We start from the raw sequence: 19713 nt of genomic DNA on the forward strand, positions 1-19713 counted from the left end.
GTAAAGTAAATAATAGAAATTCAAATATATATATATATATATATCTCAAATGAAGGGGCTCATTGTAAGAATGTCAGATATATTTATTCATAATTTTAAAATAAATAGTTTAGAAGTTATTTAAGAAAATACGCAAAAAATGACCATTCCGCCCCCCCCCCCCCCCTTATCTCCGAATCTACTGGGTCTAAAATTATGAAAAAAATACACATATTAGCTCTTTTCCTATAGATGACAGGAAAACCTATTAGAAATGTGCAGTCAAGCGTGAGTCGGACTTAAGTACCTAGTTTTCCGATCCCTACGGGGTTTTTTAAAGACATTTTACTCACTTTTCTCTAAAAAAAATATATTGTTAAAAATTGTGTAATGTACAGAACCCTTGGAACGCGAGTGCGACTCGCATTTGGGCGGTTTTTGTATTATACTTACATACAATAGTTCTTGTAGAAACGAAACGGCCAAGCCACTCACTTTTGGTGTAGAGCTAGTAAAGTTAGAGGGCTTGTAGAGTTAGAAGCTTAGCAAGAGATCTGATAACTTTTTGACAGTGCGAGCCTTATGGTTTCGTTTGGGCAACATTTTACATCAAAATGTTTTTGATGGGATTTCACTTCTTTTTGTAAGTTGTTTATGACAATCTTCCATCCCCTAATTTAAAGGGTTGGGGGTGATTTAATATTAAAAATCCTGAAATAAGTATCTGGGGGCATCTGTTACACAATGTACTTCTTACTGATTCCCCATATAAACCCTTCACCCCGTAAGGGTAAACTTTGGGGTTGAAATCTGCCATCACCCCGTAAGGGTAAACTTTGAGGTTGAAATCTATTCTATATCCTTCCCCATAACAATACCTATCTACATACCAAATTTCAACTAAATCGGTTCAGTGATTATTGATTTCCCATACAAAATTAAACCCCATCTTCATCCCCTTAGGGATAAATTTTTTTTGAATTTATTTGTTGTTTGTGTACTAAAACTATCTTACATACCAAATTTCAGCTTCTTAGAGGACTTCAGGAAGTACCCGGTATTGATGATCATCAAGTGAGTGAGTCAGTGACGAAATCGAAGTTTTTAGATATGAATAAAATCTAAAGTATAAGAGCTATGCAATTGATATGCTTAATAAGTCCGAGAACTTTGTTTATCTGGTATAATCCAACCCCAAGTTATGAGGGTTCCAAAAAACGACAAAGCGCTTCGAGAAAAGGTAGATAGTGCCCTTGCGCTTTTCTCGTCTTGGCGGGGGCACTGCCATGCCCCCAGATGTTAAAGGATGAGACTACTGTAACTAATAAAGATTTATGTTTAGTTACCTACTATTTTCGCGTAAAATAGACAATTTTTATATCTTTAGTTATTAAGACCCAAAATAATTATTTTCACTTATTATAAATAAATCCTCCTGTTATGAAGTATCAAATATTGTTATTTGTATATGTATAACTCTTAAGTTAAAAACAATAAAATCTGTTATTACCTACTGTCAAAATGATTATTTTTTGTGGGATTAAGTAATACTCTGGTAGTGTTCAATAAGGCCCATAATAGGACTTTTATAAAAGGTATATTTTCCAAGAGTATCGTAATATTTTTATAACTATTTTGGTATAATGAAGAAACTTAAATAAATGAGAAACCTATTTGAGTGAGTTTTTCATACTTCATGTCCTGTTTATTAAAAAAAAACCATTTTAATTTAAGGTGAGGCATACGTATTCCGTGTGGGCCGTATAGGCATATACGGCCCACACGGAATATACAATAAGGTAAGTGAGGCCACTTACCTTATTGTATATTCAGGATGTATACCGTGTAATATTGAGCAGTTGGTTTATAATATACATATTATGATATTGACGTTGAATAGGACAGGACATGACAATAGGAACCAGAAATAGGTATAGTTGGTCAAACCAATTTGTCAGTAAATAAAAACAAAAAACTATATTCATCCTTTTCTTTTGGGTGCTAGTACTAGTGTAAGTCAAAGATAGTATGATGATTCTCCCTGTCTATGTTTGAAATGAGACAGTCCTTTGACAAACTATGTATAGTTTTATCATTTATCAAACATTACGCAGATACCACAGACTAATAGCCCCTACAATCACATTTGGCAACAAACGCATACATAGCTCACTACCCCGTACCTCGCTGTAATAGTGCATGGTCTAAAAGGCATTTTTCATTTTTGGCACCATACTTATATAACAAAGCACACAAAACCCTTAATATAAACAACATTAGTAATTTTCAATTAAAAAACAAAATTAAGATTTGGTTAAAATCATTAAGTTATACTGAAGCAGAAGAGCTATTACGATGCGTGTTCTAGTACATACATTCTAAAATAACCAGACACACACGCGCGTAAACACACAGAAACACACACATATTCTAAAAATCAGACACAGAATACTCACACACGCGCGCGTACACACACATCACAGTTTCATCTTTCTTTAAAATTAATTTTAATATTGTTAATATGTCATATAAAATGTCTAACATTGTAACATTACCTACGCTTGTAATTGGGAAGGAACTGGCTCTTGAGACACAGGGAAACCTACTTTGAGAGCCAGGAACCAATGTTATGTAACAACTCAAAGTTGCAATAAAGATTATTTTATTTTATTTTATTTTATTTTATTTTATAGTAAAAAATAGTTGTGAATATCTTGTACATTTTTATTACAATATTAGTCAAGATAATGAAATATAGCTGGTCAAGCAAATCTTGTCACTAAAAAAAGGCGCGAAATTCAAATTTTCTATGGAACGATATCCCTTCGCGCCTACATTTTTAAATTTGCCGCCTCTTTCTACTGACAAGATCCGATTGACCAGCTGTAGGTATTTTTACTTAATAAGATATTTTAATTTCACGTAATGTCCGCATATAATTTATATATGTGCACGGTAAACAAACAAATGAATGATAAGAAAAGACAGACAGTGTTACTGAGCGGGAGGTGGGGCGAGGGGCGAGGTATAGGTAGGTTATGATAGGCTCTCGAGCGCCGCGCCGGCGACGGACGGACCAGCGCGGCGTATCTATGAATTTCGCGCCTTTTTAACTAGATTTTACTATTACAATACAAGCTACACACAGAAATTTCTTACTTTCCATATATACGCTGCATATATTATTTTATAGTAATAGACTTATTTTTACAGACTCTAATTCTATATTAGATCTTATAGGACAAAAAACGCATATTAATTCTAAAGCATATATCTTATTCTTCTAGCTTTTTAGCTTGCCTATTAACTTATAAATTTAGATATGTTGTTGTGGATTTATTAAACTTTAATTCAATATCGACAAAATAATAAGCTAATTGTAGTTTGACAAAGAAGCACGTTAAAAAAATTTCTAATAATTTTACATTATAAAGCGTCATACATATTATAAACAATGGAACTTAAACATTGCACTTTAATTCAATATTAAAAAATCATTACTAAAAATATATAAATACCTAATTTATATCTAACGCTCGTTCTAACTTTTCATCATATATAGCATATATGCTTAAAAATATGTCCTATATCAGATAAGTATCACTTTTTCAACTTTAGAATTATCAAAACTTTTCGTGCAAAAATCCGGTCCCACTATTGAGCTAACAGGTAGCTAAGTCCATCCGTTGGACCCCAATTTTTGGGTTTGCCATAAGCCGCGCGTGGCGCTGTCGCCACCTAGCGGCCATATCTGTGCTGATCGTGACAGACGCGTTTTCTTAGAGAGTGAGTCTTCTGTACCTAGTACTATTATTTATTCTGTGATAATGTTAGAGTCAGTGTTCATATATTTTGAGCACACAGACCGCTCCGATATACCTGAAGGCGACTGTATATTGAATAGCGACATACTTTACGCAACAATGCGTACACAATTGATTCAACGCACTATTCTGTTGCGTTGCGTAGAGGTTACGGTAATTAGCCTACTTCTTATGAATTGCAAGAACTTATTAGAGCTCTCTTCGTCCTTGTACTACAGGTGTGTACTCGGTGTTTATAATAAAATCGTAACACGGTCCCGTTCTTCCCACGCGCCTGATGCCAAACTGCCTATTAACAAGCAAAGTGGCGAGGAGTAGAATCGTGCTGACATTTGGCGTATTGCCATTTTGTCGTAGATGTGAAGAGGTGAATGAATCATTCCCATCTGTCCCGCCTCATGCGGTCACGTGGGACAAGGACAAATGGGAATACACCCACTATTTGTAAATCCATATTAAGAATTATTATCCCAATCCCACAGGCTCTATAACGGCCAGCCAAAAAGCTACATTATAAAATTTAGAAATTAATTTTCATTGATGACCATATGAAATCGGTGGGATTCGAAAAATAAGCAAGGGGTAAATAAAATGCATTTTTGAACACAATGTATGAGTTTAATCTGAACAAAGCCACTACCTTAGCTAAGAAGGCACCTTTTCGCTGTTCTAAAGTTTCTACAATCTCGTAAATAATCCTTTTAGCGTCTATTACATTACCAAAGCAAATTCTATGTACATTATAATTTATGCAATGCAGGTCCGATTCACACGATTGGCAAGTGCTAAATATATCCATATTGTAATACTAGTGAGAATATAAAATTTGGATGATTAAATTTAAATTATTATTACATTTGTTCGATTTAGTATTCGATGTCGGTGAGTACGAATTGTGAAGCGCTGCCGTAGGAGAGGATCCTGTTCTTGATGGCCTTGAGTTTGGAGATGTAGTGTTTGTGTATCTTGGTGTTAGTCCTCTTGTAGCGGAGCGCTGTTATCATCTTATCTACGGTGTAGTGCAGCCAGAGGATGTTGGTGTACGGTTCGAAATTCTTCCACTCGTTGCTGTGGACAATCATCGTTTTATTGTTATGTGCATGTTGTTAAAAAACACTTAATAATGTAACGCAACGCAAGATGATTATAGCCTAAATTAGATCAAAATTTTATCTACAGATACATCGCGAGACCGTCGTATCTCTGAATGCCTTTTATCTGAAACATCTGTTTTGTTTTTATAGCGGATATGATGAAAATGCCGACTTGCCGACTTTCATTAATCATTTTGTAGTTTGAAGAATTAGGAATTTATTAAATATATTAAGAACGATTGAGATAGTGTGTCTCAAGGAAGTTTTGTTATTAAAATTAGGAATTTGTTTACGATTGTTATAGATCTGAGTAATGGGGACTTGGGGACATTGATAACCGCAAATCTGTGTTTGTTTTGAGTGACGGAACTATGGAAACCTGAAATTACGGTTAGTCGCAGACTAGTTTATCATTTATTTGATAATGGTTCTGAATAGAAAACAGCAAATGGGTTATTGTACTCATTCGAGGACCCTGCTACAGGGCTTTAATAAATCAGTTTATTTCTATTTAAAAGACCTTATTAGTATTTTTTTTACAATGGTAAATACATTTGATTCGAGTGAGCAATGTTCTCAGGATCAAATTAGGGGTGCTATTTATGTCTGTGTTTTAAATAATAATTAGACAATATCTTAAGTATTATTGACTTATACAGACAACGAGCCGCCTCGCAAGGAAATTGCCACGCGCGGCCACAATGCCTCGGGCGAGATACGTCTTTCATAGATAATGCCCTATATGGCGTTACTCATAAGATCTCCCAAATTTAAAATGCCGCTGATATTTATCTGTCCTTTTGCTTTTTTTTTTTGGGTTTTAAAAGGGGCGAAGTATTTCTTATCGCTAGGAAAACTCACTTGAGCTTGTCCCTCATGAGGCGATAGACCTCGAACTGGTAGTCGCCGACGGCATCGAACAGGCCGTCGTCGGTGGCGAGGTCGTTGTAGAGCGCGGCCGCTTCCCCGCCGGCCGCGAGAGGGAGCGAGAGGCGCGAGAGCGAGTAGTCGATGATGGTGGCCGCCACGCCGCAGCGCGGCACGCGGTGCGATCGCCCGCGGAGGACGAACGTCGCGAACTGGAACAAGGCAATTCAGAATTAAGACGCGCGTGAATTATACTTTAATTATTACTCGTTTCGCTCTCTTACACCTTACACACACACATAGTCACATACACAGTCACAAGCACACATAATTTTTAGTTAGGTTAATTTCCTAACTGTTACAGACATTTTTTGATGCGTCCCAAGATACAGGCTCAGCCTATAGTTCGTTTTTTTTAGCATTAGAAAGAAGGTAAGCGATCTTGACATCTTTTAATTGAAAAACGCTTTTTTAAAATCAGTAACGATTACTTATGAAAGCAGAAGAATATAAATCGTATTAGATTCATAATTGTTACATATTTGCCGTGACTTATTTTTAAATGTCTTTTTCAATTAAAAGACACATCAAGATTGTTTACCTATTTCTAACGCTAAAAAAACGAACGTTTGGAGCTTACCGGACACCTTTTGTGCATGCTACTGTATTCTTAGTAATTCTCAATAAATTTCTTCTTATTCTTATATGCATTGCGCTTACAGTTCACACAGAACGAGCCGCCTTTCGAGGAAATTTCCGAAGCAATCACATCTGTGAAGACGCATCGCCCGAGGATTTACAGTCGCACTTGTATTTGCCTCGGGCGAGCTACGCCGCTTCGTGGGGCGAGTTCCTCGCGAGGCAATTTGTTCAATTTGGATCGGCTTACATAGCCACATTCGTCAGAGCTGGATGCACTTTTACAAATATTACTATACAACATTTTGAATACAAAAATCGCGCATAAATTGTAAATTTTAAATGACTCATTCTTTATTTACCTTTTGTTCAGTAGGGGCGATCAACACGTTCCCCCAATGCAAATCGCGATGCTCAAACTGGAAGGCCTCTTCGCCCACGGCCAGACCGAAAGCCACCTGGAAATAACAAAGAACAACTCATAATTTCATAATGTAATAACTATAACACAGATACAATTTAAATATTACACAAAAAATAAGTTTAACAGTCGACTGGGTTAGACCAAGCATGACATCTGTTGGCAACTATGAGCAAACTCTTACAGTTAGGCGTCAGCATACCTCTATCTGCCATTGTAGTTGCCATCAGATATATCGGACCGGCGGAGGTGCTCAAAAACATCTGAACACGTATTCTAGCGCCTTGACAGTAGGGGCGTGTACAGATATTTGTGACCACCTTAGCCGCTCCGATATATCTGATGGAGGAACTTAAATTGTTGCGTTTTTATTATTTTGTCATCGCAATTTCAACTTTCTAACAAACATTAAGTGTAAGAGTGAAACCATCATTAAAGTACTTTCAGACATTGTAAAAGACGTTCCGCTTGCGGCAAATCGTGGTGTCATTATGTTAATAGCCTAGCTAGTCGAACCCACTCAAAACACGAACACAAAATGCAATACAAAATTAGTAAAAAAAAAACACTCTTGTAAACATAGAAAGCAGTAATGGCGACCGCGAAGGATAAGTGAAAATCTAGTCAAGATGGTGGAAACTCGACCTAGAAATGCACTCATCATACGCAGTGGCCCGTGCCATGCTTAAAACGCTGAAAAAAAAAGGCTTTTATCCTTATAGGTTTAAGCCGACAAAATAAATTAAAAAAAATACAACATAAAACGAGTTTCTGTACAAAAGTTTTTATTGTGGTATTTAAATGTACCTTGACTAATATTGATGAATGAATATATCTTTGACCTCAGATCTCAACAATTATAGTCGATTTCTAGTGGAAACGCAAACCGCAACCACATTTTAGATATACATACATTATGTATTTGCTATATTATGTAGGATACTTCTTTATTACTTATATTATAGTTAATATGCCATTTACATCAAAGTAATTACAGTTCACTGCCTAATATTGACTTTCGGCTTGATTCGAACAAAGATATGTCAAAAATTTGCTAAAGATACGATATGGATCGGATATGTCAGTGTCAAAAGTGTCGTTTTTGTTTGAAGAAACAATAAGTATATATCTACCGGCTAATAAAAAAAAAACTAGAGTTAAACCAGGAAAAGTCTGTAGCGATTTTGATAGCCCACGCAGTGCAAGTATTTTAAACGTCAAACTTCTATGAAATTATGACGTATAAATAACACTTGCACTGCGTGGGCTATTAAAATCGCTGCAGACTCTTCTTGGTCTAACTCTATGTGCATTCAATATTTGCCAAGTATTCCAATATGTAAAATTTTGTACAGAAACCAAAGTCACATTAACAAAAAAAAATTAAAACACATACTCGTGCCGTGTTATCTGGATCAACTTGAACTGTAGGTAACCCGAGATATCTTTCCCGGATTATTTAAATATAAATATTAATTACCCCCAGCGACAAGAGATAAACTGTGTTATACCTATAAATATAAACATTTGGATCTATGCCATTGGGATGAATGCCATATAGGCAAAAGAATGTTAGGAATGAATGTTGATGGACGGAGAGGGTATGGTAGACCCAAAAAACGATGGATGGATTGTGTGAAAGAGGATATGAGAAAGAAAGGAGTGAGTGCTGAGGACACGAAAGACAGAGGAGACTGGAAGAGAAAAACATGTTGTGCCGACCCCACATAACGGGATAAGGGCAGGGGAAAGAAGAAGACAAACATTTGGATCTAATGCTTAGTTAAATTACGTCATCGATTTGTGACCCCCCCCCCCCCTAAAATCATCCAAAAATCATGCTTCGAATGACTCCGTTTCCTCCTACGTCATGGTAGCATGGTAGCATCATCCGATGTCCAGACCCCCCCCCCTAATTTGAAATGACGTAATGACGTAATTTATGAATAGCCCCATAGAGACGCGATGTTTAATTGTCAATGGATTATTAAAAAAAAATTAGACATTGGATCCTGTTTTGTAGAAAAGTCACCAATGCCAGGCCTATGGAACTCTCCGCGCGAGCTCGGATTTATACCTACGAATCTGCTCCCGTTCACGGTAGAAAAGCAAGCCAGTTGGTTGCCACGCGCGCTCACGTACGGCGTACGCACGTCACCGCGCGCCGCACTGTTAATTTTTCGATAGTTACAAGCTACGTAGTAGGTACCTACCTACTATTGAATTTATTTAATTAAACATGTAATGTTTATTATGTATGACAAATGTATAGTTTTAGATAACACATTTTTCATTTATTTTGGTAAATGTTTATTTTAACGACAGTAAGTTAACTTTACACCGGAAAGTGCCTACTCAGTTTTGCTCTGGTTAACTGATAATTAATTACCTGTATTCGTGGTGTTTCTATTATTATTCTTTATTATGTAACATTAAGATTGAGTGTAACACGAAGAACCGGATAGAGATCTATCCGGTTTAAATTGCACGAAGTTTTAAAACTAATTCTTGCTGGGATTATTGCGAGGTTTATAAAACGGCGTAAACACTGCGGTTACTGCAGGGACATATGACCTTTTAAAATGACTATTTCGCAAACACTAACGCATAATCGGAAGATTAGGTAGAATTTAAGATTTAGCTTTCCTTTTATTTCACTCCGCTGTTTAAGTAGGTATTTATTTATCATTTCTAAGCGTCAGCAACCCTAGCGTCGTGCTGGTGCGCGCGGTGCGGGGAGCGGCGCGTTGAAGGTCACTCTATTGTATTTTTGTGTAGGTATTAAAACGGTAGGTATTTGCGGTTTGTTTGAGAGATAAGTATCTGTTCGTAAGAACTATTATATAATCTGTGCCAATGCTACTTTAAAATATGGTTGAAGGTGCCTACCATTAGAGCTGCCAACCAAAAGGTACCCTATAGCCACTAAGCGTCCAGAGACCTCCTCTATTGAAATTTGAACCTTAATTTAGACAACTTAAAATTGTATTTATGACAGACAAACCTTCAGCCTGAATTCTGTAAATTTATGGATAAAGTTAGACCGTAAAAATTCTGCAGCGATTTTCATAGCCCACGCAGTGAAAGTGTCATTTTAAACGTCAAACTTTATGAAATTATGTCGTATAAATAACACTTACACTGCGTGGGCTATCAAATCCGCTGCAGACTTTTATTGGTGCGACTATAAATAAGTATGTTAAGATATCGACATATAGTTCCTTATCTGATGTTTAAATATGAATTATTACAGATTACTCAGCGACAAAAGATAACAGCGGAGTCAAATACAAACACTCAGATCTAATATTTAGATACTTAATCGAGATGCCGCAACGTCTAAACTAGTGAGTGATGAAACATAACGGAGCTCTTTTCATTAAAGAATTTCGTACATCGACCCGACTGTGCCTATCTCTATCGCACATGCGTAATTATATTGCTGTCCCGCTCATGATGCCGGCGCTAATGACACTGTGCGAGTGGGACATGCGATAGAGATAGCAACAGGCGGGTTAATGTACAAAATGCCTCGTCCCGTCTTTTGTTTAAACTTGAGTGACACGCGAATTAAATAGTTGAGTTAAATGATTACGTTTTAAGCACCAAGGTCAAGGGCGCCCTGTATATTGCAAATATGGCGTACTATACAAACAGACTCCTACTATTTACAAATACAAGGCTGAAACGATCCAGCGTCACTGATCTTGACGTGACGTCATGTCAGGGTCATGTCCTCATGTCATTTGCGTCACTTCGTGCAGTATAGGCCCGGTGCATGAACTATAGGGGGCAGCATAGGAGCGGTCAGATTTTTGACGCGAGGCGTAAATGTGTCGTTTATGCCTCCGATGTAGCTCACAAAATGGCAGAACTTGCTATGCACAAGGAAACGTACCGACGAGAACGGTAGATGGTAGCACTTGCTTTGACAATGTACATGTCCACATATGTTTCCGATTCAGGCCACAAGATGTCAGACCCTCCAACGCGCATGGTCCCTGTCCCTATCAAGCCCCAAGGTCAAGGGCGCCCTGTATATTGCAAATATGGCGTACTATACAAACAGACTCCCACTATTTACAAACACAAGGCTGAAACGATCCAGCGTCACTGATCTTGACGTGACGTCATGTCAGGGTCACGTCATTTGCGTCTCTTCAGAGAGTATTCGCTTGTTTTGATTTTTATATTGATACATTGACGTATCTCATAACTGGCCTTAAGGGAAATAAGAATGGGGCCAGTACAGCGGTGTGACATCGCTACAACGCGATTGGTTGATGAGTTCGCATCACGCACGCGATTGGTTGACGAGTTCGCATCACGCGCGCAATTGGTCGCAACGCAACTAGTTGCGTTAGGCTGCATGATTGGCTCGAATTTGTGAGTAACACCGCTGAACTAGTATCATTTTTAGTGCCAGTCCTTAGAAATGATATGTCAATGTATTGATATGAGAAGATCGCCCGCGCTTGTTGGTGACCGCGAGATGCACTGTGAGCCGTGTCAAGGATCTATCATATAGGTATCTAAATAACGCTCTTGGTAGTTTTATTTGGAGAACATTATTAACCCCGTTTGACTCGACTAAATAAATCTCGCTTGTCAAACATACTCGACATGATAAATCGTATTAAGGCAATGTATTTGAAGAATCCGTGGGAAAACTATAAGAGACATTTTTAAGTCCTGGTAAAGTACTACTTGCTATTAAAGTAATACCTTAATAAACTCATTTTAATATATTTTAATAAAAAAGTTATGGTACCTACACCTACTGGAGTAGCGCATTACAAATTGACTGTCTTAAAATTTCATCCCCTAACAGGGTTAAAAATGGGATGAAAGTTTGTATGTGGTTAAAGTTTTCTTTAATATCCTCGTTTTTCCCCCAAATTATAATTTATACTACAAATATGCAATAACGAAAAAAACATCCGCACGTAACGTATCAAATTAAATGTACTTAAAATGTGCAAAATAGTTGCAATCAATGCGGCAAAATAATAACATGAAGCGGACGTGTTCATATTTACTTTACAATGGAATAATAACACAATAACTATTTGTGTGGATACTAGAATTACAAAATAGAATAGCTACAATGTTTCCATTCATGTACACATTAAATCAACATAGGAAGAATGCATTTACAGGCAAATTAAAATATGAAAAGATTTAAAATGTCTCATATAAGATGCAGGACAAAGTTAATTCCTTTCGGCTATGAAAAAAAAAACATGAGTAAAACACAGACACAGTAACAACAAAAAAAAAATTGTTTTAAAAGTTAAGGATACTGGATTCCTACTTATGCTTACATCGTCTAAAACTAGTCTCGACAGTTTTCGGATGTACCAAATTTGTATAATATTTATTTATAACATTTGCATCACCAATATTCTTAACTTTTGGATACATAACCTAAATCTACAGCGTCTTTCTCGTGAAAATTTTTGGATAAATTAACAACTGTTTTCACCATACAGTTTCAGAAAAGTTTCTGAGCTTTGCTTAAGTAAGAAAATTTGCCTTTAACCTTTTCGCCGCCACGTCATTGTAATAAAGTGTCATCAACGCCAAGCCACAAATTGCACGTAAACAGCCCGTATAACATTCAAAGTCGTGGCGTGTGGGGCACGAAATATACTGTATTTAAATCAAGTCAATGGCGGCGAAAAGAAAGTCTATTTTATGATATCCACGAGAAAAACTAACACAAATTAAACTGTTTGCACTCACTTGAATTTTTAGTCGCTATTGACCGTTGTCGTCCAAACAGTTTAAAGTCTCACGAAAGTTTAATATCGAACACAAATTAATACAAAAAATACACACAACAAGAAAAAAAAATGTAAATTACCTGCAAGAATAATGCGTGCGCCTGTTCAGCGCTATTAAACTGATAGCTCTCCAGATCCTGCCCCGCGTTCGCTAGCTCCAACACAATGTACTGCTGATCCGACGGCAGTATGGCCGGGTTGTCGTTCTCAGAGCCCTTGCATTCGTCGTACAGTTCCCACAGATCCAGCAGCCGCGACGTGTAGCTGCCGTAAACGCACCTTACCGCTAATACCTAGGGTTGAAAATCGCTTGGTTATCATTGGCGCTTAATATCTTTCAACTATTTTTTAGAAAACACCTTAGCAGTGACAAGTTAAGGTTGACAATGGCTTGTTTTTGAAAAGTTTCCTAGGATGTTTTGAATGTGAGCGGTGGGTCATTTACACAAAAGAATTCAACGGTCGATGGGCACGCGGTACGCTTCTCAATGCGTATCTAAACGCGATGAAATTAGTTGTGGTTTTGTCGGATTCAACGAACTTTTGGAGCCGAAGGGCCTGAGTGAGGCAGTCGAGTGTTAAATTGCTGTGGCGATTACAGTCTTGGCTTTCACGAGAGATGGGTAAATAATAGACTGGTCGTTTACGTAAATTTTCGGAGGCAACATCAGGTATATAGTAAATATAAATACCTAGTAACGAAGCTCGCAAAGGTATCGATAGAAATTCATTTCGTTTCCAAAAAAATAACCTTATTATGGTACTACCACGGTTCACAGTAGCTCTAAAGTTAATTGTCATAGCAGTAGATGAGAGACTCCTCTCATTTCCGCCTCAGTGCCCACAGTGGAAAGGCAGCCTAAGGGTAGTAGAATTACCTATTTCGTATACCTATATATCACCTAAAATACACGAATTTAATGATACTTCTAAACTCATCAAATTTGAGCTGCAAAACTTAAAATTTGTATACTTAACAATAAATTATTCCACCAAGTTCATTCTTTATAATTCTCTAATCTTTCTATAGTTTTCAGATCGAGTCATAGTCGTATTCGACTATGGTTAACGTTTCCCAGAATGTGCCGCGTCACGATCATTTCAATAAGAGCCGGCCCCGGCGAGATAATTACTTGCATTCATTCCGCAGCCCTATTCAGATGCGAACGTTTAAAAATAAATTAGATATGAATTGAATAGGTTGTCAGAAGGTCTACCGCGAACCACGTTCGACGTGTTGCCTCCCTGTCACACTTACGTACGAATTCACAAGTGCGACAGAGAGGCAACACGTCGAACGTGGTTCGCGGTAGGCCCTCTGGTACTCGCAGTTTAGTGGTGAGTCTAGTGTTGGGTAGGACTCGAGTCCTTTGAGTCCTCTGCATAAAGACTCGACTCAGTATTGCAGACTCTTATAATTAAGTCTAAACTTCTTCTTTTCAACTTGATAGACTCGAGTCTCTCGTAGAGACTTAGTCCTTTTCAGGGAACCTTCGATATTTCAAGCGTCAGCCTTCTATGAAATAATGACGCTTAAGGGCCACCACACATTTAGCGTCTTTCGAGCGTCGGCGTCTACAACTCTATGGCCGCTGCTCGACGCAACGTCGACGCAACTGCGCAGCGACGTCATTTTCCATAGCGCTGACCAGACGCCGACGCTCGAAAGACGCAAAATGTGGGGTGGCCCTTAAATAACACTTGCACTGCGTGGACTATCAAAATCGCTGCAGAATTTTCATAGTCTAACTCTATCAGCGAAGCAAAAATTTAAGTCTGCCATTTAATTCAACGAAACCATCACATCGTTATGAAACGTGAAACACAGGGGAATAAGGCCCGTTCTTGGAATAGAACTGGTTCACAAATTGGTATGCGTCCCACCCCCTGTCACGTCAAATGAACGGACCGCGGGGTATTGTGGATATGTCGGTTGCTAGGCGTTATTATAAAGTTTGTCTTTAGTGTGCTTCAGGTAACCTTGTTTAAACTTAATAAAAGGGTATTGTAAGGTGTTTTAAAGTAGCAAAAACCGCCCTCATACAATCATTACGCTCTCATTTTAAAACGGCATTCTGAGACAACAGGCCACTCAGCGAGAACATTTAAGTAACATAATTCTGTCTGGTAATTGTTTTGTTGCTAAAAACTGTAATGTGCTGTACATAGAAAATAAATCGAGTAGAGTCCGTCTAACTAGGGCCGGTACGTACAGGCGGACTGCAACTTGTATGGGAACTGCACGCCGACGTTGCAGTTGGCGTGCAGTTTCCATACAAATTGCAGTCGGGTTGCAGTCCGCCTGTGTTGGCCCTAAGTTAACTTTCATCATCATCATCATCATCTCAGCCTATATACGTCCCACTGCTGGGCACAGGCCTCCTCTCGAGCGCGAGAGGGCTTGGGCTATAGTCCCCACGCTAGCCCAATGCGGATTGGGGACTTCACATACACCTTTGAATTTCTTCGCAGATGTATGCAGGTTTCCTCACGATGTTTTCCTTCACCGAAAAGCGACTGGTAAATATCAAATGATATTTCGTACATAAGTTCCGAAAAACTCATTGGTACGAGCCGGGGTTTGAACCCGCGACCTCCGGATTGCAAGTCGCACGCTCTTACCGCTAGGCCACCAGCGCTTTTTTTTCGCACGCTCTTACCGCTAGGCCACCAGCGCTTTTTTTTTAACTTTGCCAAAAGTTAACTTTGCCATGATTTAAATAGAACAAAAGTGAGGGATTGTATTTTCATAGTAATTTGACATTACCACAATTTTTCATTGCAAATGCCATGCACAGTTAGCTTGTTCTTGTGACTCATGTTTCAGGATAATGAATTTCGAGCGTGGTGTAACTATCTTGTCAAACTTTTAATTATGAGGAATCGTTGAACGCTGAGAAGCAAGTCGCTATTTAATCAGTCAGGATTTCGAAATACGCCTAACTTCCCCTCTGTCACGGCACATGATTGATATTAATAATGTCTGTCTGTTGCTAGGCGTCATTAAATCGTTTCTGTCTTAGGTACAGTCAGCAGCAGAAGCTAAGCGGGCCAGGTGTCCAAAATGATCTTGACGCGACTTTATTGTTAAGAGAATAAGAGCGTGTCAAGGTAATTTTGAACACCTCGCCCGCTTAGCAACTTCTGCTGCTGACTGTAGATAACCTGTTTGGAGGTACCTCGGTAATGTCAGAAATAAAAGTGACGGGTCTATTGTGAACTCAAAGGTTATTCAGGTTTTTCAAAAGAAAGAAGATTAATGTGTTTTCTTTGACACGCTCAAAGCCTAATGTCGCTTACATTAAATCATCCTCATTTGTGGGAGTGACATGTGCTACAAAAATGTAATGTACAGTCGCCATCAGATATATCGGAGCGGCCAATGTGTTCACAATATCTGAACACGCACTCTAACGCCTTGACAATATAGGCGTGTTCAGATATTTGTGAGAGCCTTGGCCGCTCCAATATATCTGATGGCGACTGTACAAAGTTTAAAGTACAAATATACCTACTTCATATCTAATCCATGTATTTATATTTAACATTACGTTTTGCAAACAGGAAGTAAAAACGCCAAACGTAAACGTAAGTAAAAAATGCCAATGTTTCAAACTTTTCGTGGCTTCTAAGATATTTAAAACAATTATTTTTAGAATCGACATTTGCAGGGTAACAGTATTATCCCGAAATAGAAGGCAGGAGGTGAAATGTATTTTCGTCCAAATACCTACTACGAAGTACGAACAATGGGTTATTTTTGCCATAAATAAATTACTTATATCTGGGAAACCGAGCTGTGCTCGTAACTCAAAAATGCCCGTTTTCCCAGAGAGAAGACCTAGCTAGATCGATTTTTCGCCCCCGAAAACCTCCATATTTCCATATAGCAAATTTCATCGAATTCGTTAGAGCCGTTTCTGAGATCCCCGAAATATATCAATGTTATACAATACAAGTATTGTTTTCTTATATATGCTGGTAGTTTTGACTTTTAAATGATTTTATTCAAGTATTGTTCTTTTAAAGGTATAAGATAGAAACATTCGCTTTCCTTACAATGTAACGCGGTAATGACTATTCTTTCATTTATCAGAACCTGTAGTGCTAAGATGGTTGGCTCTTTATCATTTGTCACCATGTCTGTCATTTTCTAACAAATCTGTAAGTTCGAAAGTGACGCATGGCATGACAAGTGATAAAACTCCGACCATGACACCGCTTCTGGTCGGCAACAGAACTAGGAATAGTAACAGTTAGCGCAACTAGAACATGTTTTTGTCAAGCGTGCCGACGACTAATTATCTTTTTGCCTTTCTGCTAGTAAGCGTCACAGAACTCAACTCAACAGCTCGAAGTCCGATTTAAGTAGATCTTCAAATCCCTACTAATAGCAATCTTCCACCTCTTCACTCTCTTTTGAGTCCTAGGAATGACATGGACAATGGACATAGGACAGATTTCATCACGTAACTAAATCATCGTTCTACGCAGATGAACTCAGAAGGCCTACCTCGAACACTGAGGTTCGCAAATTACGCGTAAGGGCGTCTTTCTCTTTTATTCTAATAAGAGCGATAGAGTAAAATAGCCGCAATTTGTTGAACTTCGGTGTTCGCGGTAGGCCCTTTGAGTACAGCTAGTGCAGAATACCAGCTTTATACTTACTGATTTTCCTGTACAGTACACTACGTCTGCAATGTGAACTATTCTCAATAGTAACGAGAGCGCGGGCGACCGTAATCGGGCGCCATTTTAAAGCCTCGAGATCCCTAACAGCTACGCGTAATCGAAAATCGCACTTACACTGGTTAGCTTAAAGCTGAGAATCGTTTGTCCTCCAACGGTTGAGATGCCGGGAGGTTCAATTCTGAGAACCTACAATGAGGGCGAGTCGACAGATGTTGTGAAACAGGTTGGTCATTTGTCGACAGTTCAATTGCGACTGCATGTTGGAACAATAAATAAGACAAACAATTAATGTTATGCTTAGACCTTTGAGTTCAGCTGTCTTCTAATGAAGTATATAAAGTAGCCTGCTGTATGTGACTCTTCGGTCCATTGAACTATGTCTATAATTTATTTCTCGAAGAAATGGTCTCACTTTTGCAGTTATATTATTGAAGACTAGCTAAAACATTTTATTGTAATTAAAGACAATCAATACCCAAATTACAAATTGTCTCTCTGTTATTCACGTTTTTAGGGTTCCATACTCGAAGGATAAAACGGGACCCTATTACTAAGACTCTGCTGTCCGTCTGTCTGTCACCAGGCTGTATCTCACGAACCGTGATAGCTAGACAGTTCGCCTTTGTACACATTTATTGTATTCTCTCTGTGTTATGTACTTGTTTTGTGCAATAAAGTGTTTACTACTACTACTACTACTACAGTTGAAATTTTCACAGATGATGTATTTCTGTTGCCGCTATAACAAAAATACTAAAAACAGAATAAAATAATAATTTAAGTGGGGCTCCCATACAACAAACGTGATTTTTGACCGAATTTAAGCAATGTCGGGCGGGGTCAGTACTTGGATGGGTGACCGTTTTTTTTTTGCCTTTTTTGCATTATGGTACGGAACCCTTCGTGCGCGAGTCCGACTCGCACTTGCCCGCTTTTTGTTATTGAGTCCCTACGATTCAATTAGTAGCTAAGGTTATTTTTATTTGTATCTGACGCAATGTTATTGAAATTTAAAGGTGACATCGAACCTCATTTTACGTAATACGGTTAAATTTTAGCAGTCGGTATATAATTAGATTAATTAGTTGCTAACAGATGGAAAAAACAATCGACATCATATAACTGTTTTGATGAAATATTTCCCACACGATACAAATAGCAACACTCCGAACTGTACCTTTTTATAAAAGTCATAAGGTCCACCGATGTACAGAGGAGCTACCGCGAACACCGAAATTCGCAAATTGCGGGGATTTTCTCTGTCACTCTAATTAGGCCGTCATTGGAGTAAAGAGAAAGATACCCGAAATTTGCGAACTTCGATTTTCGCGGTTATAGCCCAGTTAACAGTGTAGGCGGTGGTATAATAAGGAAACAGAAGTAACCCTGTGTGTTTACTGTTTTCAAAGCGCAAAGTTCGGCAATAATATTTTTGAAGTCCTCCCAAATGAAAGCTTTCAACGACTAGTACGCGAATAAAGTCGCGGGCTAAGACTTCTTTATTTTTATCAATTATGATTTTTACTGGGATTTGTGTGAAAAAATTAGTATTTTATTTATTTATTTATTATGAGCCCATATTGTCCTACTGTTGGGCAAAGCTCCCTCTTATTCTTCCACGTATCCCTATCCTCAGAGGTCTCCCACCAGTCTCTGACAAAAGTGTCAAGTTCGTCCCGCCATCTCCGACGAGGTCTACCATGACGCCTTACAATTTTTGGGACCCAACGGGTGGCTGTTTTGGTAAATTAATATCACCTTCAATAAAAACAGAACGCTCGTGTCAGACGAAATTATTGATTCGAGCCAAGTCTGAAACATTTAACTAGCAAAAGTTATAAAAATAAGTTATGTTTATTGCCCATTCTTAAATGGAGAATATACCGTCTGGTTTGTTTTAACCAGCTGCGAATTAAATACTAGAAACGGAATAGAATTCTCGCAACTTGCACAACTGGCCAAGTAAGTATACTATAGTATAGAGTAATTAATAATTATGCATGGGGTCTATAGTTAACAGAAAGAGAGAGTATATAAAGACAGAGAGAGACGGATGACGTGTTCAGTGGCAAGGGAAATCGCGAGTTGAGCTAGCGATTCTAATGACATGTAATTTTCTAAGTTCACGGACTTTGAATAAGACATTATTATTTAGTAGAAAAGTTTTTTATAGGTATACTATAGTATAGAGTAATTAATAATTATGCATGGGGTCTATAGTTAACAGAAAGAGAGAGTATATAAAGACAGAGAGAGACGGATGACGTGTTCAGTGGCAAGGGAAATCGCGAGTTGAGCTAGCGATTCTAATGACATGTAATTTTCTAAGTTCACGGACTTTGAATAAGACATTATTATTTAGTAGAAAAGTTTTTTATAGGTATACAATTTGAACTCAACTACGGATTTCT

At 38.1% G+C, this 19713-nt stretch overlaps 1 protein-coding gene and 1 long non-coding RNA gene across 2 annotated transcripts in view; one reads left to right on the forward strand and one right to left on the reverse strand.

Annotated features, from left to right (window-relative positions):
• Window positions 1-19713, forward strand: part of LOC134668176 (uncharacterized) — an 84055-nt gene that overhangs the window by 20155 nt on the left and 44187 nt on the right. The gene's annotated exons all lie outside the window — the stretch shown is intronic.
• The window catches only part of LOC134668066 (uncharacterized), a 37706-nt gene continuing 22392 nt past the window's right edge, over window positions 4400-19713 (reverse strand). The window contains exons 9-12 of the mRNA XM_063525527.1: window positions 12691-12903; window positions 6766-6861; window positions 5759-5976; window positions 4400-4871 (exon numbers count right to left, since the gene is read on the reverse strand). Of these exons, the coding sequence (XP_063381597.1) occupies window positions 4670-4871; window positions 5759-5976; window positions 6766-6861; window positions 12691-12903 (729 nt within the window). The 3' untranslated portion in view covers window positions 4400-4669. The remainder of the gene's footprint in view (window positions 4872-5758; window positions 5977-6765; window positions 6862-12690; window positions 12904-19713) is intronic.

Source organism: Cydia fagiglandana, chromosome 10, assembly GCF_963556715.1.
Source record: "Cydia fagiglandana chromosome 10, ilCydFagi1.1, whole genome shotgun sequence".
Classification (NCBI taxonomy): domain Eukaryota; kingdom Metazoa; phylum Arthropoda; class Insecta; order Lepidoptera; family Tortricidae; genus Cydia; species Cydia fagiglandana.